Source organism: Panthera tigris, chromosome D4, assembly GCF_018350195.1.
Source record: "Panthera tigris isolate Pti1 chromosome D4, P.tigris_Pti1_mat1.1, whole genome shotgun sequence".
Lineage (NCBI taxonomy): Eukaryota > Metazoa > Chordata > Mammalia > Carnivora > Felidae > Panthera > Panthera tigris.
In genome coordinates, this window is record NC_056672.1 from 14,149,746 (window position 1) to 14,176,837 (window position 27,092).

Genomic DNA, 27,092 nt, shown 5'->3' on the forward strand with positions numbered 1-27,092 from the left:
AATGATGTATAATGGGAATACTACCTATCTCACAGGGTTGCTTTGAGAATTAAGTAAAATAAGCAAGACCTAACACAAATCTGAAATTCAAACTGAGAGGTTTTCTGTTTCAAGAAACACTAAGAGCTGAGATCCAATCAGTCACTGGTACCAGAATTCTATCTCCAAGCCTTAAATGTGCTATTGAATGATTTGTTTCTATGAAAGCTTGGCAACCTCCCTGGGCTATGCGTTAGCATGGAAATAGAGACGGAATTGGTATTGGTGATACATAAACCAGCTTGGAATGTGAGCCACTTTGGAGCCCTTGAATAATTCCTTTCCCACTAAGGTACTTGTGGCCATTGTTGTTGTATTTCAGGATTTTACATTTTACTTTTTTTTTTTTTAATGTTTATTTATTTTTGAAAGAGAGAGACACACACACAGTGTGAATGGGGGAGGCAGAGAGAGGGAGACACAGAATCCGAAGCAGGTTCCAGGCTCTGAGCTGTCAGCACAGCCCCCCTGATGCGGGGCTCAAACCCACAAACCATGAGATCATGACCTGAGGGAAGTTGGATGCTTAACTGACTGAGCCACCCAGGTGCCCCTATATTTTACTTTCTTTTTGAGCCCTCTTTCTCTAGTCTGATATTTCTGAGTTTTATTCTGTTACCTTCAGATAGAAGTTTGAGTTTCTGTCCAGTTTCCTTATGCCTGAATTCTCCCTTCAATTTTTAAGACTTGGTTATGTGCTTTATTTCACTTTCAAATCACTCTTAGCTCCATGCTTACAAGCACATAAATCATCCACCCAACCCCTACACTAAATCCAAGCTTCTACTTGGGTAGAGGGGGCTAAAGATAATAATGTGCAGAAGGCACTCACTGTAAAGGGAGGCAAACTGGCTGCCCAGTGTACCTCGTGAGAGGGCAGACTAATCCCCAGTCTGAGAGCCACTGGGTCCACTGGGGACCCTGGGTGGCTTGTAACTGAAAAAGATCTGAAGGCAATGTATATGATAACTGAGTTTACTGGCAGGAAGCCTGATGACAATTCTGCTTGTGCTTCAGGGTGACAGACCATTTTAACAAAGGTAGGCCACCTAAAAGGTCTCAGTTCTAAACAGGAAAAAAACCTAGGGTGGCTGGATCCAAATCCATCCCTCTTTTTTTATGTTTCATTTCAGAATTTTCATCTCCCTGAGAATAGCGTCTCTTGGAATTATTAGGAGGCATGGATATGGTAGACTCCTGAGCAATGGAAAGCTTGGTAGACCTTGCACTTACCCAATGGACACATTCACAGTGAGACCAAAAGTCATCCCTATCCAATGAAGTATCATTATCAAGGGAAAGTAGGTGGATAAATGCACAAGGATGTTACACAGGAACTTTGACCTAGACGTCTGACAGGGGCTTTGAGGAGCAGCATGTGTTTATGTTGCTCCTTTACTCTCTGTCAGTTGTGGGGCCAAGTACAAATCACCAACCCCATGATTACACATTGCTTAGAAGTCCTATCCTCTGTCTCCCCCACCATGTCAACAACAATTTGAGTTTCAGTGGTTGCCATCAGGAAGGTGTTCTTAGATATGGAAGCCAAGATACTATAACCCTTCAAGGACTGACTAGACCTAATTACATGCCTAAGGCCTATGTCCTGGTCAAATGGGCATATTGTCTCTCAGGGCTGAATTAACTATTTTTTGCATCTTACTCAAGATTTTCCTGCTTTTTGCAGAAGAGCAGTGTGGAAAATTTCAGCTCTGCCAACTTTAAGTGACATTTCAGGAACCGTTCTCACTGCTGCTTGTTCTGCCCTCTTAGACCAGCTTTGACTGAACTAGGGATGCATTAAGAAAAGAAGGCTATAAGCCAGAGGCACCTGGGTGGCACAGTCGGTTAAGTGACCAGCTCTTGGTTTTGGCTCAGGTCATGATCTCATGGTTCATGACTTCGAGCCCCATGTTGGGCTCTGCACTGACGGGGCAGAGCTTGCTCGGGATTCTCTGTCTCTCTCTCAAAGTAAATAAATACAACTTAAAAACAAAAAAGAAGGCTATAAGCCAATGTTGATCTGTAAAGTAGAAAAGTGCTACATTACCTTTCTTTGAAAAGTGTGGGTAATCTGAAGAATGTATCAAGCCTTTTAGCCTCTACCATGCCATCTAGTCAATACTCTAATGCTTAATAAATTGTTTCTTATTAACATCCTCTACCCCAAATGGCAATACAGTGATATACTGCTCTCAGACTTGACGTTGGACAAACCCTTATGTGGATGGTTCTGAGCTAGGTACTCTTTATAATCAATCCCATGCAAAATTGAAATCAGTATGTTATCAGCTTGGGGTCAAACCTGAAAATCACCTGAGCTACCACCACTATTAAGAATATCTGGGGATGCCTCAGTTGCTCAGTCAGTTAAGCGTCCAACTATTGATTTTGGCTCAGGTCATGAGTTCAAGCCCCACTTCAGGCTCTGTGATGACAGAGCAGAGCCTGCTTGGGATTCTCTATCTCTCCCACTCTCTGTCCCTCTCCCACTAGCTCTCTCTCTGAAAATAAATAAACATTAAAAAAAAAAAAAAAAAGAGGGCCTCCTGTGTGGCTCTGTTGATTAATTAACCATCTGACTTTGGCTTAGGTCATGATCTCACAGTTTTTGAGTTTGAGCCCCACATCAGGCTCTGTGCTGACAGCTCAGAGCCTGGAGTCTGCTTCAGATTCTGTGTCTCCCTCTCTCTGCCCCTCCCCTGCTCATGCTCTGTCTGTCTGTCTCTCTCTCAAAAATAAACATTAAAAAAAGAAAAAGAACATCTGTGGTTCTAGAACTGCCAAAACTGTATGCAAAGTTTGTAGAAGCAGCATCCAAAACATTTAATAACAGAGTGCCCTGGAAACAATCTTCTCAAAAGTCTGGAAGTTCTTCAGTTAAGATTTCTGTTACATATTCATTTTATCCTCAAGTCTTACCATGCACCCAATCTAGAATGACTATGGCATCTTACTTTTTATAGAGGTATCTGAAAAGCTATAAAAACTCATCCCTTTTGCATGTATGTGACAGAGATCTCCAAAGTTGCACGGAGGCTTTTCCGTCACAAAAGAAACCAACCTGGATGTTAACCTACCTATACCTTGATTCTGTAAATACTCATTCTGTCCCAAACTTTACTTCTCATATGATTAATAGTCTCAGTTCTAGGCAGGAATTTCTACTTTGTACTCCTGACTTCAATTTCTTTTTTCTCTTTTGGCACTGCACACAAACTAAATTACAATTCTGGTAGCTGACTTCTTATTCTTGGTCTGGGGATATGCCTTCACCTGGCCATTAAGGAATACCCCTAGTTCTTTCACCTTCCCAGTGGAGGTTCCAGAGGACTTGGTCAAGATATTATACTTCTAAAAAAATACCTTGAGCCCTTATTGGAGGTAGATTTACAGATAACTGGGGAGGGGAGAGGATCAGAATTCTGGTCTGTGAATATAACGAGATGCCAGAGTTTTACAGTAAGGCTGCCAGCTTTTCACAGAAGATCTGTAAAAAGGTACTAAAATCATCACGCTAATATCAACTGAAGAAACAGGGATATACACATTTCTCTTCTCCTAAAAGACATACACAAACTCCTTTCTAAGGACAAAGGACTATCACTTTCTCCCCACCTTTTATTTAAATGTTTGTTTCTTTATTTATTGAGAGAGTGTGAGCCGGGGAGGGGCAGAGAGAGAGGGAGACAGAATCTGAAGCAGGCTCCAGGCTCTGAGCTGTCAGCAGAGCCCAACATAAGGCTTGGGCTCTAACTCGTGAACACTGAGGTCATAACATGAGCAGAAGTCAGAGGCTTTAGTGGACTGAGCCACCCAGACACCCTTATCCCCACCTTATTTAAAAGGCAAATGTGCTTCCCTGAGAAAAGAGAAAACACCAAATGGTGGAGGACACCAGTGCTGTGGAAGGGTCCTGTGATGGGAGGCCAGAGCGTAGCTTCTGGTAGCTTTTACAGCAGCATCCAGGAGTCAGGGTCGTGGTGGGAGTCGAAGCCACCAAGACCACAGAGCTCACAGAGGCAAGGCTGAGGAAAAGGAGTGGATCCTCATGACCAAGCTGTGCCGCCTGGTCAAAGACATGAAGATCACTTCCTGGAGGAGATCTATCTCTTCTCCCTGCCCACCAAGGAATATGAGATTACTGACTTTTTCCTGGGGGCATCCCTCAAGGATAAGGTTTTGAAGACTATGTTGGCACAAAAGCAGACTCCCAGTGGACCAGGTTCTAGGCATTTGTTGTCATCGGAGAGGACAACGGACATGTCCATTGTGGACTTAACTGGGTGTTAAGTGCTCCAGGGAGGTAACCACTGCTATCAGTGAGGCCATAATCTCCGCCAAGCTTTCCAGTGACCTGTGTGGTGAGGTGATTGGGGGAACAAGATCATCAGGCCCCACACTGTCCCATGCAGGGTGAGCAGCTGCTGTTGCTCTGTGCTGGTCGGTCTCATCCTCAGCCTCAGGGGCACTGGCACTGTCTCAGTCCCTGAGCCCAAGAAGATACGGACGATGACAGTACTGACGACTGCTACACGCCAGCCAGGGTCTGCCCTGCCACCCGGGCAACTTCACCAAGGCCACTTTTGATTCCCAAGACCTACACCTGTCTCCCCTCCCTGACCTCTGGAAAGAGAATGTTCATCAAGTCTCCCTATCAGGAATTCACTGACCATCTTGTAAAGACACACACCAGAGTCTCTGTGCAGAGGACACAGGCTCCAGTTGTGTTTACCACATAGTCTTAAACAAGAAAGAAGATAATTAAAGCCTGTTAAAGAAGAAAAAGGCAAATGTCATGATTAAAAAGAAAACTAGAAAAGAGAAAATTCATCAAGTCTATGTATACATTTTCATGTTGATACATAAAGGGTTCTTTTTGGGTTAGGAATATTGTGTGTGTGTGTGTGTGTGTGTGTGTGTGTGTGTGTGTGTGTATCTTCCAGAAGCTTTGGGGCTGTTATATGGAAAACTTCTTAGAATAAAATAAGGCTTGGGATATCTACTTGTAGACTCCACAAAGTAGGGAATAAGAAAATTTTTATGGAAGACACATAAATTTATAACTAGAAATAATTTTAAATGCCAATTAATGCTAATAGATTGATTTACCCTTCTTACCTAAAGATTAATCCAAGAAAAGTTACAGCTCTCTTTCTCCCTATAAAGAGGAGCTCCAATAAGTTGTAAAATTAATAACAGTTGGCTTAGAGGGCTTTAACAGATCCATATTATTAACTTCTTGTAACCTTGTTATATAGGATATGAAATCATCTAGCAAAGAAACTACTTCCTAAGACATAAAACCTCTAACAATGTCAAGGGCTGGAAAAAATCATGAGCTTCTCCTTACAGTGAGGAAGAAATGTCAACTATCATTTATTTTAAAAATCAGAAGAACATATAAAAGTATACACAATGACTACTGTGAATTTAACTACGTATCAGGTTTCATCCTCCCGCCTTTAAAATTTTTTTTTTCCATAACTGGTCTGTGGTATAGTATAAAGAACTCTAGTCTATGAATGAGAAAGGCTGGATTCTATTCCCTACTCTGACACTAACTAGCTCTGAGACATTAAGGAAGTCCCTTTTCCCTGGATCTCAGCCTCCTTATCTCTAACATCAAAGGCTTGAATTCAATGGCACTTAAATTACATTCTAGGATACAGGCCTCTTAATCTTGAATGTAAGTATAAAGTAGCTAAGAACGACTAATGGAGTAAGTGTCTGAATATAATGGGAACAAAGTAATAATTTATTCATTCCAAAAGGTTTTTTGGACTCTTGGACTTTCCTCTTATTAAATGTACCTAGGGTCTTATCTTTTTTTCTCTGACAGTTACCTTTTCCCTTAGTTTCTTTAGCTTTTATCTTCTACTTTAACATTTTGTCCAAAAACTCCTTTTTTTAAGAAAAAACATTTTTTAATGTTTTTATTCAGTTTTTGGGAGAGACGGGGGGGGGGTGGAAGAGAGACATGGAGGGAGAGAGAGACAGAGTGTGAGCAGGGGAGGGGCAGAGAGAGACAGATTCTGAGGCAGACCCCAGGTTCTGAGCTGCCAGCACAGGCTGGAACTGTCCACGGGACTGGAACTCACGAACCACAATATCATGACCTGAGCCCAAGTCGGATGCTCCACCACTCACTCAACCAACTGAGCCACCCAGGCGGCCCCCCGAAGACTCCTTTTTGAAAGGAAAGAAATTTCTAATGCCTTGTTTTGATGACATTCTTCTCTATTATTGGACAGACTGAAAATGGAAGTGGTCCAAATCAGCATTTATGTATTAAACATTAATTCTCAAAAGAATAGGCTCTTTCACTAGGCCAGTTCTGAGATAACCTCTTAAAAATGTTTATTCGGTGAAGGAGTGAAACTTCAGTTATTTACATTAAGTCAGTGTTACCCTACCATTTATTCAATAAAGCAGTAGAGCAGATATAAATCTGTTTTGGCAAATAAGAAGCAAAACCAAACCAAATGACATGATGGTTTTGATCCACAGAGTGGATGAGAGTAGAATTTCAACTGTCCCTCCAAATATTCATTTTGAAAAAGGTATTTTTATCAACCATGTGGAAAAAAGAACAACAGAACTGCATGATAAGCAGCATGTAAGTATATTCCTCCTATTAGTCTATCAGTCCCTTCTCCATCTATATAATTTCTATGTTTAGTGGGGATACAGGGAGGGATTATGGCACTTATGAGGTCAAGAGTAGTATTCCTGAACAACATCATTGCCCCTCTTTACACAGACTGTAACAAGTCGGTCAGTCCTCACTAATATGGCCTTCAGTCGGTCTACCAACAGTCTGGCCATCTATACACGCTGCCATCTCCACCACTTCCTTTTCCTCTTCCTGCCAGCTGCGTTTCCTTAGCTATACGCATCAGTAAGTACAGATTTGAAGAAACACCACTACTCCTAGAAAATGTGTAATCACCACTTGTCACCCTCACTTGTGCTTAATACCTTTCCTATCTCAACAAATCAACATTTTGTCAATGTTTCTTCAAACATGAAAATTTTACCTTTTGTGTACATTTTCTTAAGGAGTACATAACAAGAACTAGAATAATTACTTCAAAAAAAAAGTTTACATGCCTAATTAAAGAAAACAACAGCACACCTGATCAATTGAGAGTCAATTTAAATTCTTTCAGACTTTTGGTAAATCATTTAATGGCTCTGAGGTTTTTTTCTTCAGTTGAAAACATGGCAACTAGTTTCATGTTCATTCAAGTCTCTTTTTATCCTAAATTCATGTGTTCTTTTGTAAATTGGTAGTCAATATATTAAACGCATTATAATGAATGATACGTATAATTTATTAGTAATAAATCAACGCTCTTTTCATCTTATAAAAAATTAAGTACTTGTAGAACATGGGGTAGATTTTAAGCTTCAGAAATCAAACATAGGTATCAATAATTAGGAGAAACTTTGTGAAGTTAGAACTGAGACCAGGATGTGATTTCCAAAAGCAGAGAAAAAACTCTCCGGGGTGAGAGAATAATACAGGTAAGAGTACGATCATAAGAAAGAACTAAAGCAAAGGGTGCATAGTAGAAAGGAGGGGGAAAAAACTGGAAAAGGGAAGAATTAGATAAATGAAAACATTTTAAAAACTTAAAATTTAGAAACAAATCTCTGTTCAACAATGTATAGAAACGACTGTAGTTCTTTACACATGCATTAGACAGAATGATACAGTCATTTAGGCAACTGCATAAAAGCCTACATACCGATGACTTAAGCGGAGCACAGTGACTTGGTAACTATGGTACTGCTGAAGAATTACATTTTTTTATAATGTTTATTTTTGAACTAGAGAGAGTGTGAGCGGGGAAGGGACAGAGAGGAGAGAGACAGAAGATCCAAAGTTCTGTACTGACAGCAGAGAGCCCAATGTGGGGCTCAAAAATCATGAATCGTGAGGTCATGACCTGAGCCAAAGTCAGATGCTTAACTGACTGAGCCACCCAGGCACCCCAAGAATTTATTTAAATTTTAAGATTTCAAATTTAAGATTTTCAAAAAGAAGCCTCAAAAAGGCACATATTTCAACCTACTACATGGTGGCATGTGAAACACACTATTAGGAAGGTAGAAAATCAACAAATGGTTATCATATTGCAAAATATATAAACCACATCCTTCAGTTAAATATCAACACTTGAGTACATTTAAAATTTTTTTTAATGTTTATTTGAGACACACACACACACACACACACAGAATGTGAAGCAGGCTCCAGGTTCTGAGCTGTCAGCACAAAGCTCCAAGCAGAGCTTGAACCCACAAACTGTGAGATCATGCCCTGAGCTGAAGTCGGACACTCATCCGACTGAGCCACCCAGGTGCCCCAACACTTGACTACATTTAAAAGTAATGTTTCTTCACATTAGTAATACATATATCTACTCTGCAAAATAAAGATAATCTTGATTTACTGGATGTTTCTGTTAATAAAAATTTCATCTTGTATTTTTTTTTAAAGAGGCAAGTAGCAAAGAAACAAGTGACTATTCCAGACTTATTTCCTTTTAGAGACAATTTCTACACGACATCTACAAAGTCTTAGTCAAAGCTGACAGAGAACAACATTTCTGATGCTTAATGCCAAGTAATGCAACTAGAGAAGAGGAACAGAGGCTTGCAAAAAAACCGCTGGAGCAAATCTTTGATATCTGATTTGAGAAGTATCCAATAGCTAGTTTTTTGGTGATCTACATGTGTAGTATACCTCTGGTGTAAATACTTGTTAGGATGAAAGAGAAAGCAAGCATTAAAGATGGGTAGTCCATTCATCCTTCATTAACTGGGTTACATACCAATCAGGTTGTAGTTATAATTTTATTTAAAATGAATTCTTATATCCCTAAGTGTGTCAATTTTAATGAGAGCTGGAGCTTTCCAAGCAAGAATATTTTATTTTATTAAATCTCTATTTATTTATTTATTTACTTATTTATTTATTTAGAGAAACAGAGAGAGCAAGCGAGCATGAACAGGGAAGGGGCAGAGGGGAAGGGGGAACAGAGGATTTGAAGTCGGCTCCTCGCTGACAGCAGACAGCCTGATGAGGGGCTTGAACTCATGAACCGCAAGATCAGGACCCAAGTCAGATGCTTAACTGAGTGAGTCACCCGGGCACCCCAAGAATATTTTATTATATTGAATCCCAAAGGAAAAGGAAGCTTTTCCTTTGTAATCTGCCTGGATTTTTTTGGCATCATATCCTATGTTCACATATCTTTCTTTATACAACTAAATACCGTTCTCTTCCCCTCACTGCCCCCACAGAAAGAGAAATCTGATTGTACATTCTATTAATAATACCAAGAATACAAAAATAGTCTCTAAATATGACTTTCCAAAAAAAGGAAACCTATGGAGCATTACTAAATACAAGTCAAAACAGCATCAAATAGCAAGAAGTTTACACTGGCCTCCATAGCTTAAAGTAAAAATACAAAAAAGAGAGTTCAATGGAGAAGTCATTCAATTTCTATTATCCTTAACTGTGGATAAGACACACAATTCTCTTCATTAAGTTACTTTTCTATGCTTTACTACAGTTCCCAGCTTTCGCAAATGAAAGGACTGACCAGGGTTATGTAGAATAAGACAACAGAAGGAATTCAAAATGTGTGAGTAAACAAACAAAAGGAAAGTATTTGAGAGTAACTGTGAATTTCTCCCATATGTTCTCCAAATCTACAATTTCTTTTCTATACAGCCTACAAGGTGATAACCTGCTTAGGAACTCTTCTATGGCTTCCTTCAGTACTTCCAAGAAAATCTTACTTCTCCACAGGTTCTTCTTTTTTTTTTTTTAATTTTTTAATGTCTATTTTTAATCTTTATTTATTTTTGAGAGAGAGACAGAGTGTGAGCAGGGGGGGAGGAGGAGGAGAGAGAGAGAGAGAGAGACACACACACACACAGACACAGAATCCGAAGCAGGCTCCAGGCCCCGAGCTTGAACTCATGAACCATGAGATCATAATCTGAGCCGAAAAGTCGGACGCTTAACCGACTGAGCCACCCCGTCGCCCCTCCACAGGTTCTTAAAGACCTTACGGGATCAGGCCTCTGTTAGCTTTTCCAAATTTATTTTGATACCTCTCCTTTCATCATTTATGGTTGTGGATGCTCTCCTCACCTTCCGTTTCTTTAAAAGCATGAAAGTTGTTTCCACTTCAGGATTTGCACACTCTCTACCTGATTTCTCATTATTCCAATCTCAAATGCCCCCTTTTCAGAGAGATCTTGTCAACCCCAAATGTAAGTTAGGTTATTCCTTTTCATAGCACCCAGTTCTTTTCCATTTCAGTTGAAAACTGTGGTCCCTGTCGTGTATTCACCTGTGGGCTTACTCGATAAATGCCTATGGCCTTTACTATGAGGTCAGTGACCATGTGTTTTCTCTAGCACTACACAGGAAGTACCTGATCAATAACAATCTAAATGAAAAAGAGTAAAGAAAATAAGAACTTACAGTTATACCTAAAGACCTGATAGAATATAAACTGAGTTCATGCTAAATATAATCAAAATAGATTTTATTTTGTTGTTTTGAACCAGGATTCACAACACTAATGTAACTTATGGCTTGAATCTTTCTGGAAATCATGATGATTAGCAAACTGTATTTCTATTTACACTGCACTCTATGCATTAAAACACCTTTTGATATATTTAAAATCCTTAAGAGAGGCAGTTAAATAAACAGACCATTAAGTTGAGGACAATTACTGCACATACAAATTACTAATTTGCCAGCTAAAGATGTTTTATCTGGCCAATTCCCATTAAATGCAACACAGCAAATCAATTTCCTGATTATAAAGCTGTAATATTTTTATATATCAAGTTATATCATGAGTGTCTTTTGAAAATGTTGGGAAATACTTTATCTAAAGGATTATTTGATGGCTGGCCAAAAAGAAAAAAAGTTGAAATGCTTCCCAATTGATTAATTTGGGAGGCCACTGTAAAGAGGCTAGTACTCATGAATTATTTTGAAGAGATAATTTAAGTTTCCTTTTGGCAAAAATGGAACAACATTCTGTTACGTTTGAGGGTTTCTTTTGATATAAAATGTGTGCTAACAAGAAGGATTTACATCTTGAAGCATTCATTTTTTTAAAACCGTTTGTTTATTTATTTATTGAGAGAGAGGCAGAGAGAGAGAGAAGACAGAGAATCCCAAGCAGGTTTTGCACGGTCAGCACAGAGCCCAATGTGGGGCACGATTCCATGAAGTGAACTGTGAGATCATGATGTGAACTGTACTCAAGAGTTGGACACTGAAGTATTCATTTTTAAATTGTTCAGGCATTTAAAATAAATGATTTGTTCCTGTAGCCCCCAGGTGCAGCATATTGTCTTTAAATGCTAAGGTACCAAGCAATGCCCTAACACACCCATAAAAACAGCAAGTTTATCTTTAAAGGCGGCTTGCCTTGTATCTACTTAGGGTAGTCAACTGACAGCTGCCCAAGGCCTCAGGTGGCAGAGACTACCCTCACTCAAATTTGAAAGTAGACTATCCAGTGACCAGGATACCCAGACGGTAAGAAGCCGAGTCCTTCCCTTTTCCTTTTTTAGCATCAACATCAGGGAATATCAGCAAATGTCTTGCTAACCATGTCCATACCCTTCAGGACCTAGGGGAGGAGAATACTGGCAAGAATGGCGGCTATAAGCCTCTGAACCTTGATTTTTTTCTGTATTACTCTAATTGCTTTCCAGTATTATTAAAGGCAGAAGCAGAACTTCAGATTTAAAGAACATGGAGCCTACTTAGCTCTGTTCTTCACTTTGGTAGGAACCCCCAAAAATGTGTTCATTAAAGATGTGCTGTTACAGCTGACTAGGCAATAGCTACATTTCTATAAGCAAATAAGTTTATGCATACAGGAGAATATTCCCAAACCAGGACAAGGTAAGAGAGTAAGCGGTGGTATGTTAGAGCAGTTTGATGCCCTATTTCTAAAAACAGTTGGGGACACCTGGCTGGCCTGGTCCGTGCAGCATTCAACCCTTGATCTCAGGGTTGAAAGTTCAAGCCCCATCCCATGTTGGGTGTACAGATTACATAAAAATAAAATCTTAAAAAGAATAATAAAAACAATTGGATTTACAATGACTTTTGGCAATTTTAAAAATAAGTCATAATAAACAAAACCCAGAAGTATCTAGTAAGTTAACAAAAGGAAATAGTTCATGAATTAATGCTGTGTATTTCTGAGTTGCTTCAGTTTAAAATTTTGTTAATTTCTTAGAAATTTGGTAATGAGGAATAACTTTACTGCGAAACAAAATATGAAAGAGTTTCTAACAAGGGAAAAATACAATATTTAGTTTTTCTTTTTTAACATAAGTGTTCAGCTATAACAATTGAAGTTTGTTATACAACAGTAACAATGTACTATATTTTTGTGTATAAAATTGTCATCTCAGAAGTCTTTCAGGAAGGGTTGTTTGAGGACTGGTACTGGTATATGATAAAGTTATCATTCTTTGGAGAAATGAGAAAAACTAAGGACAAGAGTAGTGGGCTTAATGATTTTAAAGGTTTCCCTTCCATTTGGACATTATGTCCTTTCTATTTTTGTTAAAATACACATTGTTGTGAAAAAGAAAACTTATGTAAAAAATTGTAACAGGCACTAACGTCAAAAAATTTTTTTGAAGTAATTTCAAAACTTAAATTGGTAGCCTCTTCTTGTTCTTTCCTTTTTGGGGAAATTTGACCCAAAAAAAAAAAAAGTTTTAGTACTAAGCTTTAGATTTAGACATAAATGCAATCAACCCACACCTTAGTTACCTTAAGTTTAATTCACCCGAACCCATGGGTTTAAATAGTATTTTGGTCTTTTGTCTTCCAGTCTTTTTTTTTTTTTTAAGTTTATTTATTTTTGACAGGCAGAGAGAGAGTAAGTGTGAGCCTGGGAGGGACAGAGAGAGAGGGAGACACAGAATCAGAAGTGGACTCCAGGCTCTGAGCTGTCAGCACAGAGCCCGACGCAGGGCTTGAACTCACGAACTGAGATCATGACCTGAGCCGAAGTCAGACACTCAACTGAGCCACCCAGGCGCCCCTGTCTTCCAGTCTTTTTATCTCAATCATACCCGTGGCTTTAACTACTTCTTACACAGTAACAAGGCCTAAATCTAAAAACTTAAATCTTTAGCACAGACATCTCCCCTAAGCTACAGACCCTGAACATTTCCATCTGTATAGCCCTCTCCTCCCTTTCCCTTCTTTCTTCATTCCTCTCGTTCAATCAAGGCCCATCATCTCCTACGTATCTCTCTCCACTCCCTCAGCCACATCTTCGCTCAATCACTTTAAAAAAATTTTTTTAATGTTTATTTTTTTAATGTTTATTTACTGGGAGAGGAGAGAGAGAGAGAGAGAGAGAGAGAGAGAGAGAGAGAGAGAGAGAGAGAGAGGGGCAGGCGGGGAGGGGGAGGTGGGGACGGACAGAGAGGGAGACACAGAATCCGAAGCAAGCTCCAGGCTCTGAGCTGTCAGCACAGAGCCTGATGTGCGGCTCAAACTCACAAAGGGTGAGATCATGACCTGAGCTGATGTCAGATGCCAACAGACTGAGCCACCTAGGTGCCCCTTTGCTCAATCACTTTTCATTTAACATTAGAAAATCACTCACTAAAATCTATCTCATATCCCTCTAATCCACACTCTATACTGATGCCAGGTGATGTTACTTTTTTGTTTAACATCTTTCAATGGGCCCTACAAGCCTTCTTGAATAAATTCTTTAGTATGTCATACAGCATTTCCTCATCCTGTTTTCCCAGTCTCTAGCCTTATGTCTGAGCATTTCCCTATTCATCCGTTCTACTGAACATCATACTATTCCTTAATGACAGACCTGTTCTTTCTTCCCTCTATGCCTTTGTGCATACTGTTTCTTTTCTGTTGGCTGATTCCACCCCCCGACCCCACCAACTCAATCACTTCCCCTACAAATAAATGAAACAACTTTTACTGTTTTAAAGCCCCTGTTTAAGTTTTACTCCTTTCCCTAGGGGGAAAAAATCTCCCTTGAACAATGTTCATGCTGACAGATAGATTCTCTTCGGTGAAACTTTCTGAGTGTGCATATGCATGTATCAAGTCATGAAGCAAAATGTCTTTCTTATGTATTCTAACAAAAAAATTGAAAACCATTACCCTAGAGGATTATACCTGAATGTCCTTAATGTATAATTTTAAAAAGTTATTCTCACTCTTAATAACTTTACTGCCCTAAATCTTTATTAATAAAAAGCAACATTAAAATCTGTTAAAAAGCTCTGAACAAAATGTACTTGTAGTACATTTCATTTCCGCTATAAGCTTGCCCAAACCAGTTACCAAATAACTGATATGCAGAGAATATATACCTTTGGGGGTGGGGATGGCTAAGCTACAGAGTAAAAAATTAAAGTATCTAGGTCACAGTCAGTGGATAGTATTTTTGGGAAAGGTTTATTAGAGGAATTATTTCCATTGATTTTAACTTAAAAACACATTTAAGAACAATCTAAATTCAGAAGCATAACAAGTTTAGTGCAAGTGATAAAATGATAATGTCTTCTATTTTTGTTCCTAGAGGCATTCTTGTTTCACTCTGGGTTTGTTGAGATGAGAACATATACTTGCTTACTACACCAAGTTAATGAGGTTATTTTCAACCCCCTTTCTTCTTCACCCTGACCTATACTAAGCATATACTTATTACCCTAATCCTATTCTTTTAATGTGACTACCTCTTAAAAATAAATGTTTCATAATCTAAGACAACCATAATGTTTGAATTTCTTTAGCAGTATGTATTTTTAAGAGTAAAGACCTCTACTGCCAGTTATTTTTGTTGTCATTATTTATTTTGAGAGAGTGAAAGCACAAGCAGGGCAGAGGGACAGAGAGAGGACAGAGAATCCCCAAGGAGGCTCTGCGCTGCCAGCACGGAGCCCTAAGCAGGGCTTGATCCCACGAACAGTGAGATCATGATCCGAGCTGAAATCAAGAGTTGGATGCCTAACCTACCGAGCCACCCAAGTGCCAATTCTAATAACACATCCTTAGATACTACGAGAAGCTTCATGGAAGAAAACTGAAAATAAAGTCATAGCTAGAATATTGTTTGTGTCCTAATGATTTTCCAAAGGCCACGGTTTAACAATATAACATAAGCTACATATTTTTGCTTTTATACAGTCAGTTTTAGCAATGTTGTAGAAAGGAAAAAAAAGGAGCACAGGGAAAATGTAACCAAATGTAATCAGATTTCATCCAAATTCTCCCTGAATTTCTGTGTCATTTATACCATTTAGCAGCTTCAATTCTTTCCAAGTGCAAGAGGATACATACCCACTGCCTCCATCACAAAGATGGTACGTGGTGATCAATGAGCTAATGCCTGTAATACAATTTGAAGCTCTAGCACAAAGACATTATAAATACAAAACACTTTCTCAACCAAGCTGAGAGGATTTTCACATATAAAAAGGGTTACAGGTAGTTTACAAATGAATGTATGTTAATAAAATATATTATGACACTGACTTGTTCTTCCCATTTGTATTTCAGAATAGGTGGGATAAAATTTATCAGCTGGTGAGACAGATAATTACATGGTGATAAATGCTATGAAACTAGAGTACAGAGTGCCATATGAGAACCAGGTGGGGGCAAGAGGTAGGTGTTTTCACTTGTTATCTCCTCTCATCTTAATAATACTTTTCTCAGGTTATCATCCTTTGATACAGGAGGGAATCAAGGCTTCAGTTAATTTGTCCAAGTTCACACAACTTATTAAGTGGCAGAACCAGGGATACATGTTTAACCTGAAGACTATATTCTGTCCATTCTTCCAAGATTTTGCTAGTATCTGCATGGCTATTGCCCTGGCTGCACATTTCAGCTCGTGCTCCCCTTCTCAGTGAAGCTTACCCTAACCACCTTATTTAATGTGTCAAACTGCCTCCTTTTGATTTCTCCTTACCTTTCACTACTTTTTCTTTAGAAGTACTTATCACTTTCTAAATATTAGATATTTAAAAATTTTTGTATATTCCCTATGGTCCTCTGCTAGGTGGCAAGCCCTAGGAAGCTAGGGATCTTTGCTTGTTTACAGATGTACCCCCAAAATCTGTAATAGAAACTAATACACAACAGACACTAACCTAATTTCCCTTTACCACTTTTCACCTTTCACTGTATCCAAGAACTTGTGTAACCATTCTCACTTCCAATTCTAGGGAAAACAAAATAGTTAAGAGCTATATCTGAGCCAAATTAACATTAAAATAATATTTAAATTTAGTCTAAAATTGTTTAAAAATTAGGGTCATAAATAACCATTAAAAAAATTCTAGCCCAAATACAAAGTGATGAAAACACATGTAAAACAAACCAAAGTGTGTAGGGTGTAAATGACGATGAAAGATCAGTATTTAATGAATGCCTGCTCACTTTCTATGATGCTTCAGAAGCTTAATGTAAGACAGAATGGAACATGGGAATTAGAGTACTCTACAGCAGTGGTTCCCAAAACTTAAGAATTTCAAAAACCAGTTAAATTTTTATTTTTTATTTAAAAAAATTTTTTAATGTTTAATTTATTCTTGAGAGAGAGAGAGAGAGAGAGAGAGAGAGAGACAGAGACAGAGCATGAGCAGGGGAGGGGCAGAGAGGGAGACACAGAATCCGAAGCTGACTCCAGGCTGTCAACTGTCAGCACAGAGCCCAACGCAAGGCTTGAACCCACGAAACTGTGAGATCGTGACCTGAGCCAAAGTTGGATGTCAACCGACTGAGCCACCCAGGCACCCCTAAATTTTTTAAAAGTTGGAATGGTAGAGTTCCCAAATTTTAATTTTGCCACAAAAGTTATTAAAAACTAAATACAATCTACTATCACTCATTTCATCAGAACACATTAGCATAAGCAATGACATAATTTCACTATGGAGAGTAGTGATTTTATTGAGTAAATTTAGGTTCACAAACACCTCATATAAAAATAGTCCCATGTGAATTTAAGATCTAAATATGGAGATGTAAAACTTTAAAAAGGTGTATTAGAATATTTATAACCTCAGGATAGAAAATAATTCCTTTTAAGAGAAAAGGCACAATCATAAAAAAAAATATTTGGGGGCTCCTCCTGGTTGGCTCAGTTGGTAGACCATGGGGTCGCTGAGTTGAGTTCCAGCCCAATGTCAGGTGTAGAGATTACTTAAATAAATAAATCTTTTTTAAAAAATAATATATTTGACTAGAATTAAGAATGTTTAGTCACAGGGGCGCCTGGGTGACTGTCGGTTAAGCGTCTGACCCCCGGTTTCAGTTCAGGTCATGATCTCAGGTCATGATCTCACGGCTTTCGTGGGTTCCAGTCCCGCATCAGGCTCTGTGCTGACAGTAGGAGCCTACTGGGGATTTTCTCTCTCCCTCTAAGTAAATAAATAAAACTTAAAAAACCCAAGTAAACAATTCACAGAAAAGGAACATGAATGGAAAAAAAAATGGCCAAAAAATAAATGAAAGTGTTCTCAACTACAGGACTAACTGGTGACATGCAAACGAAAACTGTAGTGGGGTACCTCTTCATATACTCCTCAGAATGGCAAACCATAAGGAGTCTAATAAAGTTATCTGGAAGGTGAGAATATAGACCCTCTCATCCATTACTGATAGAAACACTTGAGAGAAAACTGGTTGTTATCCAATAAAGTTGAAGCTACTCCTACCCTTTGTTCTAGCACTCTACCATTAGATTTACATCTCAGGGCAATCTTCCTCAATGGGGGCTTTTTAGTTGTTTAACAAATGGGGGGCACTACTGAACAGCTGCCAGGGACACCAGGCACTCTTGGTGCATACAGATAATAATGCTGCCCCATGTCTTGTGACTTTTGAATATTCTGCTTGACACTCATTTAAGGGGATGAGGAGGGGGTGGGGGAAATAAGGTCAGATATTTATAAACAGGACTTAACACAAAGTATATTTGTATTGCTTTAACATGGATGAAGATTTTAAAGAATGTGACCAGTATATAAAGAGAGAAGACCGCACTTTTATTTTTGTCCAAACTTTACCAAAAATAGTTACTTCAGAAACTCATTTATCAATGATAGTGCCACCATCGGTACTTAATCCCATTCAACACACCTATCGTAATTTGCATCAGCAGCTTACTCTATTCATGGTGATACTAACATGGATGCAAAGTATCTGGGTACTACTGTTTCTTCTAGCAGTGCTTCTTGGACTTTAACATGCAAACAAATCACCTGGGAATCTTGTTAAAATTCAGCATCAGTCAGTAGGGTAGGGTCTGAAATTCTGATTTCTAACAAGCTCCCAGAAAGCTGATTTGCTAGTCTACTATCACCCTCAGTAGCAAGATTAGAGTGTGGTTTGGTCTGAGCATTTACACAGTGAAATATACTACTTTGTTATAAGTTCTCATATTTTAGTAAGAGCATTACTTTAAAATATAATGTAAAATTTACTACAAGTTTTAATGTTACTAATAAGTTTGTAAAGTCATTTAAATTTTAAATGAGTGTATTATTTTGAATTTCATTTTAGGGCAGTATTGGGAAAGCTATAAAATATTTTTTTTAATTTTTTTATTTATTATTTTTGAAAAAGAGAGTGAGCAGGTGTGCAAGTGTGGGGGAGGGGCACAGCAGAAGGGGACCGAGGATCTGAAGCAGGCTCTGCACTGACAGCAGAGAGTCTGATGCAGGGCTTGACCTCAGGAACCTTGAGATCATGACCTGAGCTGACGTCAGGTGCCTAACTGACTGAGCCACCTAGGCACCTCAAGCTATAATATACTTTTATAAAAATGGGAGACAGGCTCAAGAACCACTGCCCTAGAGGAAGTCTTGCACGTGAACCCAAGTAAACATATACAAGAATATTCCCTACGTCAGTGTTTAATAAGCAGTTGGAAAAAACTAAAATGACCAAAGGAATGTGACAGCCACATAATGGAACACATACCATTACCGCAGTAAAAATAAACTAGAGTAACCTGAATAAACATAGATAAATCTTGGAAAATTGAGTTTAGAAAACAAACTACAAATACAAACATATTTAAATAGTCTTAATCAAAGAAATATTATATACGTTCATGGACATAAAGGCATGTAGTGAAGTACAAACATAGGAAGGATATATTTTAATTTCCGGTCAGTGGCTGGGAGTGGGGGAAAGAGGAAGGAGGATTTAAGAGGGGTGTACAGAGTACAAAGAAAGCTTCGTTTCATTTTGTATTTGTTTCTTCAACTGAGTAATGAGTGCATGAATATTCATGATATCATATGTTGCCAATACTTAAAACCGCTGTGCTATTTCTCATTTCATCCGAATTGGCAAAAACTGTTGGGTCCAGACAGCTGTTTGGAAAACACTACTCCAAAGCAAAGAATTCAGGGCTAGAAGTCAGAAAACCCAGGTTCAAGTCTCAGTTCTGCTTCTTAAAAATTATGTAGCTTTAGGCAATTCAAAGAATTAACTTCTCTGGGCTTTATCTGTAAAAATGTCATAAAACATCACTTGTCCTCCCCAACTCACAAGGCTGAGCTTGAAAGGTATAAACACAGAGCAATGTATACGAGAATTTTTTAACAAGGTAGGAAAAGGAGTAATTTTTGAGAATGAAGAACAAAACCTTGGATATATTAGAAATAAAATCTACCAGTAAATAAACCAACAAAGCAAGAAATTTGTCACCATGTTCTTGTCATTACTGATTCTAAAGATATTAACACCAATCTTAACAAGGAAGCAATTGAGTTATCAATTCTTAGATGATGGCCCAAGGGTAGACAGTCTCCCTATTACAATTCTGTTTCTTTAGGCTAATTCTTCAAGGATACCAAAATAAGAGAACTGCATTAAAAAGTACTCTTATTAAACTAAAACAATTAATGCCATATAACGAAAGTAACTTGGTTCTCGTTGCCCTCTCTACAAAGTGAGCAGGTGGCACATTGATTAGCCTTGTATCACAGATGGAGAAACTGATTCAGATGTGGGATAGCTTGCTTGTCCTAAACCAATTCAGTGACAGAACTTAGAACAGACACTAATTGCCCAGTACTTCTGTGTTCATTAAGTTACCAAAAACATTATTTTGCCATGATGACTTATGATAATTCTGTTTGTCACAGGATACAGAAAATTCTTTGTCAGATACCACTGCATCCATATTTCAAAATAGGCAAAGATACTCAAGGAAACAAGCCACTTACCCAGTACAGTCCTGCACAGCAAGGGACAAAATTAAAACTGCCTAGCCTGCTACAAATCTAATCCTATCCTTCCCAATTAACCTTATTAATACCAGAGTAGGAGAAAAGAGAGGTCAAAATATGGGTGCGGGTGCTATTCATTACCTCATGGACCTCCAATAATACAGCAACTATTTTACAACAGGGATTTTATTTCCTTTGTAAATAGGAACATGGCTATCTCCACTGTTCTTTAAGCCCCCACCTCTATTCTCACAATAAAAATTAACCAACAAGCAAAGACTTAGGCATAATTATGAATATTAAAATACTGATTACGATTAGATACTAGATATGTTACACAAATCAGTTTATGCTATCAACGTATAAAAGAGACAAACTATGGAGAAAAGTTCATTTTTTGTTAAGTTTTCCTGTTAACGTAAGGAGATACTATTACAACATGTACCTGATTTTTTTACTCAGACACATTAGGCAGTTCCAAATGCTGACACAAGCTCTCCAAAATTCTTTTTATTGGAGCCTTAGGAAAAAAAAAATCAATGAATCATCTTGCGCATCAAGTATTATATACACATATACTACGAAAGATATTAAAACAGAAAAATACCTTTTCATAAACAGCCAAATTTAAAGGTCACCCTCTCTGTATTCCGTTATTCCTCTTTTTTGCTTATCAAACCCACCTCACGCAGACTGAAATCAAAGCACCGTGAAAAAAAAAAAAAAAATCCAACCGTGTTCTGGCATTGGCAGAAATCTCCCCAAGGATCAGAGCTCTTAACTTCTTTATTTTTTTAAAACAAGAAGCGAGGGTTAAACTCACTCTTCTTAAAAAAAAAAAAAAAAAAAAAAAAAAAAGCCTTCACAACCGTACACTGTAACTCGACAGAACTTTCGTTTCAGGGTTAAAAAAAAAAAAATCCAAACAAAACCTCTCATTTTCTAACTCAAAGCAATTACTGATGAGCCTACCCTAGGGCTCGAAAACAGAATTCGGAACAGTTCAAGCTGAGCCACCTAGAGAAAAAGAACCCTACGACGGCCCGCCGGGAACACACAAATCTTCGAGAACGGGGCCGATTCGATCTCAGATCGAGGCTGGCACACACACGAGGACATTCAGGAGAAAGCTTACAGGCATCGCCAACCTCACAGGGAGACGGGGAGGAGAACGTGAACCTGACCCTAGCTTGAGGTCCGCAGGGAGACCAGCAAAGCAAGTGAAACGAGACCCTTTTCTGCAAGGAGGACCCAAGACCTTTCCCGGTCGGTCTGTCCGTGTCTCTCCCGCCCCCAGACCCCCGCAGCCTCTCCGATCGCAGGGACTCTCCTACCGCTCTCGCTCCCGGAACCACCGGAGAAGCCTCTCAAAACCAGAGCCGATCCGAAGTGGCTTCCCCGCCTTTCGCCGGCGCCGAGAGAGGTCCCGGTCGCCAACAACAAAGACGCCTCCCGCTCCCCTCCCCCCTCCCGGCCCGGGCTCGGCCCTCCCGCGCTGCGGCTCCGGGCCTAGCGCCCCCTCCCCGAGCCCGGCCGCAGCGCCCGGCCCGCCGCGGCCCCACGCACCTGCACCTGAGGGGCCGCGGCCAAGGTGTCGGGAAGAAAGGGCCGGCAGAGAGCCTGTGCGGACGCGCTGTCCTCCACAAGGTGCGACCCACGCTGCTGCCGCCGCCACCGCCGGACTCTCCCGGCCTGCGGGCGGGCGCGGCAGAAGAGGGGGGGACGAGGGCTGCAGCCCCCGGCGCCGGGACGAGGAGGGACGGCGGCGCCCGAAGGGGCCGGCTCGCGCTCTGGAGTCTCGCCTCGCGCCGGCCCAGCTCCCGCACACGGGCTCGCGTTCTGCTGACTAACGGCCCCGGCGCGAGGCTCTGGAGCGGCCGCCGCCGTCGGCTGCTCTCGGGCCTCACGTCCCGCGCGGCCGTGGTCGCAGCCGCCGCCGCCACCTCCCTTTCTGGCACTGCAGACACCACCCAGACCCAGCGAGGTCTTTCTTCTCTTTAATCCTCCCTTCTTCGCTCCTCCTCAGCCTGCCACCGCGGGGCTAGGTCTGGTGGCGGGAGGAAGGCTGGAAGGGAACCGAGGGGGGCGAGCAGAAGCCTCGCTAAAGCAGGAGTTGGTCACTGACTGGAGGGAGATGCCAAGCTGACCCGGGCTCCAGCCTCCAAGCGGGCTGGGGGAGGGACGCAGCCCAGCTTTGCCGGGCTTCCGCCAATCACAAGCCGCACGGCGGAGTCGGGCTCCGGGAGAGGCTGAGCTTAGCCGGCAGGAGGCGGGGATTGCGGAAAAGAAGAGCCAATAGAAGCAAATGCTCTCCGCCTCTCCGCCCTGATGGACTGCCATGTTCGGACCAATGGGGGGAATAGTCGCTTCGAAGGAAGCGGGATTCAGATGCCAGGTTTGAGAGAGAGGTTGCGCGGAGGGGGATGGGTCGAGACTGGTTAGCATGGGAGAACCTTGAGGGTTCTGAGGCACCAGAGGATGTCCTTTGACCGCCTTGATGAGTCACGTGGGCTGACGGGGGCGGGGCGGAAAGGCTGGATAAGTTCCTTCCGGGTCAGTGACAGAAGCGTGGACTCCGCTGAGTAGTTGTTGGCGTCTTGGTCCGCTCCGCGTCTTCCTCGTATCAACGCGAGGTGATTGTGGTTTCCACGATGAGCTCCCAGAAAGGGAACGTGGCTCGTTCCAGGCCTCAGAGGCACCAGAATACGTTTAGCTTCAAAAATGACAAGTTTGATAAGAGTATTCAGACCAAGGTAGGAACCTGCCTGTTGCACCAAATCTGACTCTAGAAAGGAATGGTTCAGTGGAGGGGAAAGAGGAAATGCGAGGAGTTGGCGCGAGCGATTGTGGACCGCCGCCCAGAGTTAGTTTTGGCTGCAATACAACCTTTTCTAAAATGATTTTCCCACGCCCTTTCTTTGACCAGGACGTGTTATCTCTTCCTAAATATATTTGGCGGTCAACAATTAACCAGTTGCACAGTGAACCTAAAATGCAAGTGGAGAATTGAGTTGTTGAAGGGTTCCCATGTCGATTACATATTTGCAGTGGGAAATGAGGATAATGTCACGAGTGTCTCTCAAAGTTTGCACCAAGTTTATACAACCGCTATTTTTTTTTATGTTTATTTTTGAGAGAGAGAGAGCGAGCAAGCGAGTGGGGGAGCAGCAGAGAGGGGAGACATAATTCGAAGCAGGCTCCAGGCTCCAACCTGTCAGCACAGAACCAGATGTAGGGCTTGAACTCAAGAACTGTGAGGTCATGACCAGAGCCAAAGTCGGACTCCCAACCGACTGAGCCACCCAAACGCCCACCACTATTTCTTTGTGTAAGCTCCAAGCCCATAGGTTTGTAGGAAGAATGTGAAGGCTTAAGTGCTCTTAGCCCCAAGTGTCCTCCCCAACATAATTGGAGCATCTGTTTCTTTTGCAAGATTGTATTGAGGATCAAAGTATTTGGCTAATGTAAAAACGCTTGTTTTGTTGGTTATAAGTCTTTTACTTCTTAAAAAATTTTTTTTAATGCTAATTTATTTTTGAGACAGAGAGATAATGCGTGGGGGAGGGGCAGAGAGAGAGAGAGAGAGAGAGAGAGACACACACACACGTAGACACAATCCTAAGCAGGCTCCAGGCTCTTAGCTGTTAGCACAGAGCCTGACAGGAGGTTGGGGGAGGGGACGGGGCTCGAACTCATGGACCCTGAGGTCATGACCTGAGCAGAAGTCAGAGGCTTAACTGACTGAACAACCCAGCTGCCCCAGTCTTTTACTTATTTAGGAGGATTTTTTGTGACCTGGGAGAAAATTCAGACTTTTTATAGATGCCCAGAGGCCTTGGATTGTACACAACTAATTTGCTGTAGGTATCTCCCTCTTCTCCCATAGCTTTATGGAAAGGAGATAATTGAAGTCATGGGCATCTTGGGTGCGGCCATCATATTAGATAAAACTGATTTCACATAAATGAGAGTTTGGATTTACTAAGTGTGTGGCTTGCGTCATTTAATATTTAATTCTCTGAGCTTTATTTTGTCTCAAATGGAAACTTCCTAGGCTTCTTGTGAGGCTAAACTAAATGATGTAGGTAATTGGTCTGGATCATAGTAAGTGTCTCAACCTTAATTAAGAAAGCAAAGTAAACTGTTCGTGGTCACCTGTGATCTCCTTTCCTTTTTCTCTGTCTTCACTTACTTACCTTGCAGATATTTAATGAGCACCCTCCATGTACAAAGCCATATGTGCATATATTTGCAGTGTTATAAAGAGTTGACTCTGCCTTCAGGGATCATATAGTTTTCTGCATCATTGGACAGCAAGCAAGCACAATAATATATATGATATATATCATTATGATAAATTCTGATGAAATAAAAGATCAGTAAGAAAAGAGGAGTATTTTTTTTTCATTATTATTTTTTATTTGAGAGAGAGAGAGAGAGAGAGAGTATGTGCGGGAGTAGGGGAGAGGGGTAGAGGGAAGAGAGAGTCCCAAGCAGGCTCTACACTCAGCGGAGCCCGATGCAGGGCTCAATCCTATGACCCTCGGATCAGGACCTCTGCCGAAATCAAGAGCTGGTCCCTCAACGGACTGAGCCATGCAGGCCTCCCAGGAGGGATAGTTTCAATTGGGTGCTCAATGGACTTCTTTCCCTTACTTAAGTTCAAATTCAGAAAGAAAACCTGAAGCAGCATTTGAGAAGACTTTTGCAAGTTTTTGCTCATTGTTAATAGGTAAACCAGGATAAAAAGCTATGCTATTCCGAGTAGAGGTCTGCCTTGTCCTGTATTTTTGCTGTAAGGTTTTGTACAAGCATTTAATTCTGATTATTTTTCATGAGATGATAAAAAGCAATTTTAGTAAGTATTTAGCTACAGTGTAGCTTACTATACCTCTTGTAAGTATGAGACTTCTTGGACTTGTACTTCTTGTGCTAGCCTTTCTCCCTAGACTCCTTGTACTTTTCTTTGTTCATTTTCCTGATGTTCTCTAACAACCATGTCATTAGATCTTTCCATGAGTCTCAAATTCAGTCACTAAGTTTCATTTTATAATTTTTATCATTAATTTCTTTGCCTCTTTTAAATCACGAGGAAGTCTCACTTGTCTGTTGATAGAATGAGCAGGTGTTTTGTTATTGGAGAATCTGACAAAAACAGAAGAAATATTTTACTGATGAAAGGCCATTAGGTTGATTGTTCATCTAATGGAGGAGTAATAATTGGCTGTGTTCGTAGCAAATTCTCTTGATCCAGCTATGTACATCTATCTAAAGCCAAGATTTTGTCAGAAACATCTGACCCTGTCTTCATTCCTATGCTTCATACCAAAAAGCTACTTGATTCAGTGCCATCCAACAAAAGGGTGGTGAGAGTGCATGGTTGTCTGTAACTCTCCTTAAGGGACTGTAGTGACAATTGCTTATTTGTACCTCATTTGTAAGAGTCCTGCACGATAGCTTCCCTTTTCTGCCAACCGGTTTGTCAAGACTCGACTGGGATTAGAAGTTGAATAATGACAGATGTTTTATTGGGAAGTTTGTCTAAACAAAGGACTCATTCTCGAAAGGACCCAGGTGATAGCTGTCTTCATATGCTTGAACATATTCCAGAACAAGAGAGAAGCTCATTCTGTGGTTTTCTAAATGGCCAAACTTGGACCAAAAGGTCAATGTTACAGAGAGAGATTTCAGCTTAATATAAGAGAGTTGTCTGATAAGAACATGCACTAGGATTTTGTAACCTACCCTTTCTTGGGATTATTTAAGAGAGGCCTCTATGGCCATTGGTCTGCAGTGTCCTCTCATGACTTGCTGAGATGGAAATAGGTTTAAATCTCTTCTAGTCATTTCATGCTAAAATGTTGATTGTATCAGGACTGCCTTGTGTCCCTGGAAAGGCAGTGATGTTTAATGAAAAGAACATCGATGAAGAAAAAGGATCTACATTTTAGCCTCTGTTGTTTATTTTGCTTTGTGATGTTAGGCAGTTTACCTAGATTTTAATTTGCAAAATGGAGTTAATACTATCTCTTGTCTTATTTGTCTCTCAAGATTGCCATAGGGATCATTACAAAAATGTCTTTATGAAATAGTATACAAATACAAACTGAGCATAAAGCAGATGAGAATTTATGTAGACATACTCAAAGCAAATTAATTAGAAAAGAAATACACTTATTGGAGAATACTGAAAATGGAGAAATGTGGGTAGTATAAAAGTAAAATTACCTTTTCCCAATCCTATTCCTCTTTAAGTGTAGTCACTGTTAATTTTTTTTTGTTAATAGTTTATATGTGTTTTTAGACATCTATGCACAATATGGTATATATGTAATAAAAGAACATTTTTTCTTCCTCATTCAATTAAGGTGGGTATGTCAGAACACAAAAATTAATGGCTGTATAATATAAATGTAGACTACCTTACTTTCCTGTTAGTAAACGCTTGAGTTATTTTCAGTTTTTCACCATGACAAAGCTGCAGTGAAATTCTTAGATTCACATATGTGTTTCACATTTATTATCTAGCACCAAACACTGTGCTAGATGCTAGAGAGATAGGGTTGAACGTAATATAGTTTGGTGGGCGAGTTGAAAGCAGTAATCAATCTTTCAAGTATGTTAATACAAATCACAGTAAGGATGATGAAGGAAAAGTCTCAGGGAACCTGAGTATCAAGCAGGAAGTCTTGATTAAGTTTGGAGGCTTAAAGAAGGCTTCCCTGAGATCTGACAGATGG

At 40.2% G+C, this 27,092-nt stretch overlaps 2 protein-coding genes and 1 pseudogene across 8 annotated transcripts in view; 2 read left to right on the plus strand and 1 right to left on the minus strand.

The window, feature by feature from the left end:
* ABHD17B (abhydrolase domain containing 17B, depalmitoylase) overlaps positions 1 to 22,519 on the minus strand; it is a 53,112-nt gene extending 30,593 nt beyond the window's left edge. The window contains exons 1-2 of one of the 5 annotated variants that reach the window (XM_042963844.1): positions 21,919 to 22,519; positions 20,798 to 20,872 (exon numbers count right to left, since the gene is read on the minus strand). The gene's annotated coding sequence lies outside the window, so the exon portion shown is untranslated. Of the gene's footprint in view, positions 1 to 20,797; positions 20,873 to 20,959; positions 21,162 to 21,686; positions 21,743 to 21,918 lie in introns of those variants that run through there. The other 4 variants (XM_042963845.1, XM_042963846.1, XM_042963843.1 and 1 more) reach the window with 4 other exon arrangements.
* LOC122233242 lies at positions 3,486 to 5,107 on the plus strand (annotated as a pseudogene).
* A 175-nt stretch (positions 22,520 to 22,694) lies between the features above and the next one.
* The window catches only part of CD4H9orf85 (chromosome D4 C9orf85 homolog), a 106,479-nt gene continuing 102,081 nt past the window's right edge, over positions 22,695 to 27,092 (plus strand). For 2 of the 3 annotated variants that reach the window (XM_042964764.1, XM_007077490.3), the window contains exon 1: positions 22,916 to 23,105. In XM_042964764.1, coding sequence (XP_042820698.1) covers positions 23,004 to 23,105 — 102 coding nt within the window. In that variant the 5' untranslated portion in view covers positions 22,916 to 23,003. Of the gene's footprint in view, positions 22,748 to 22,915; positions 23,106 to 27,092 lie in introns of those variants that run through there. The other variant, XM_042964763.1, reaches the window with a different exon arrangement.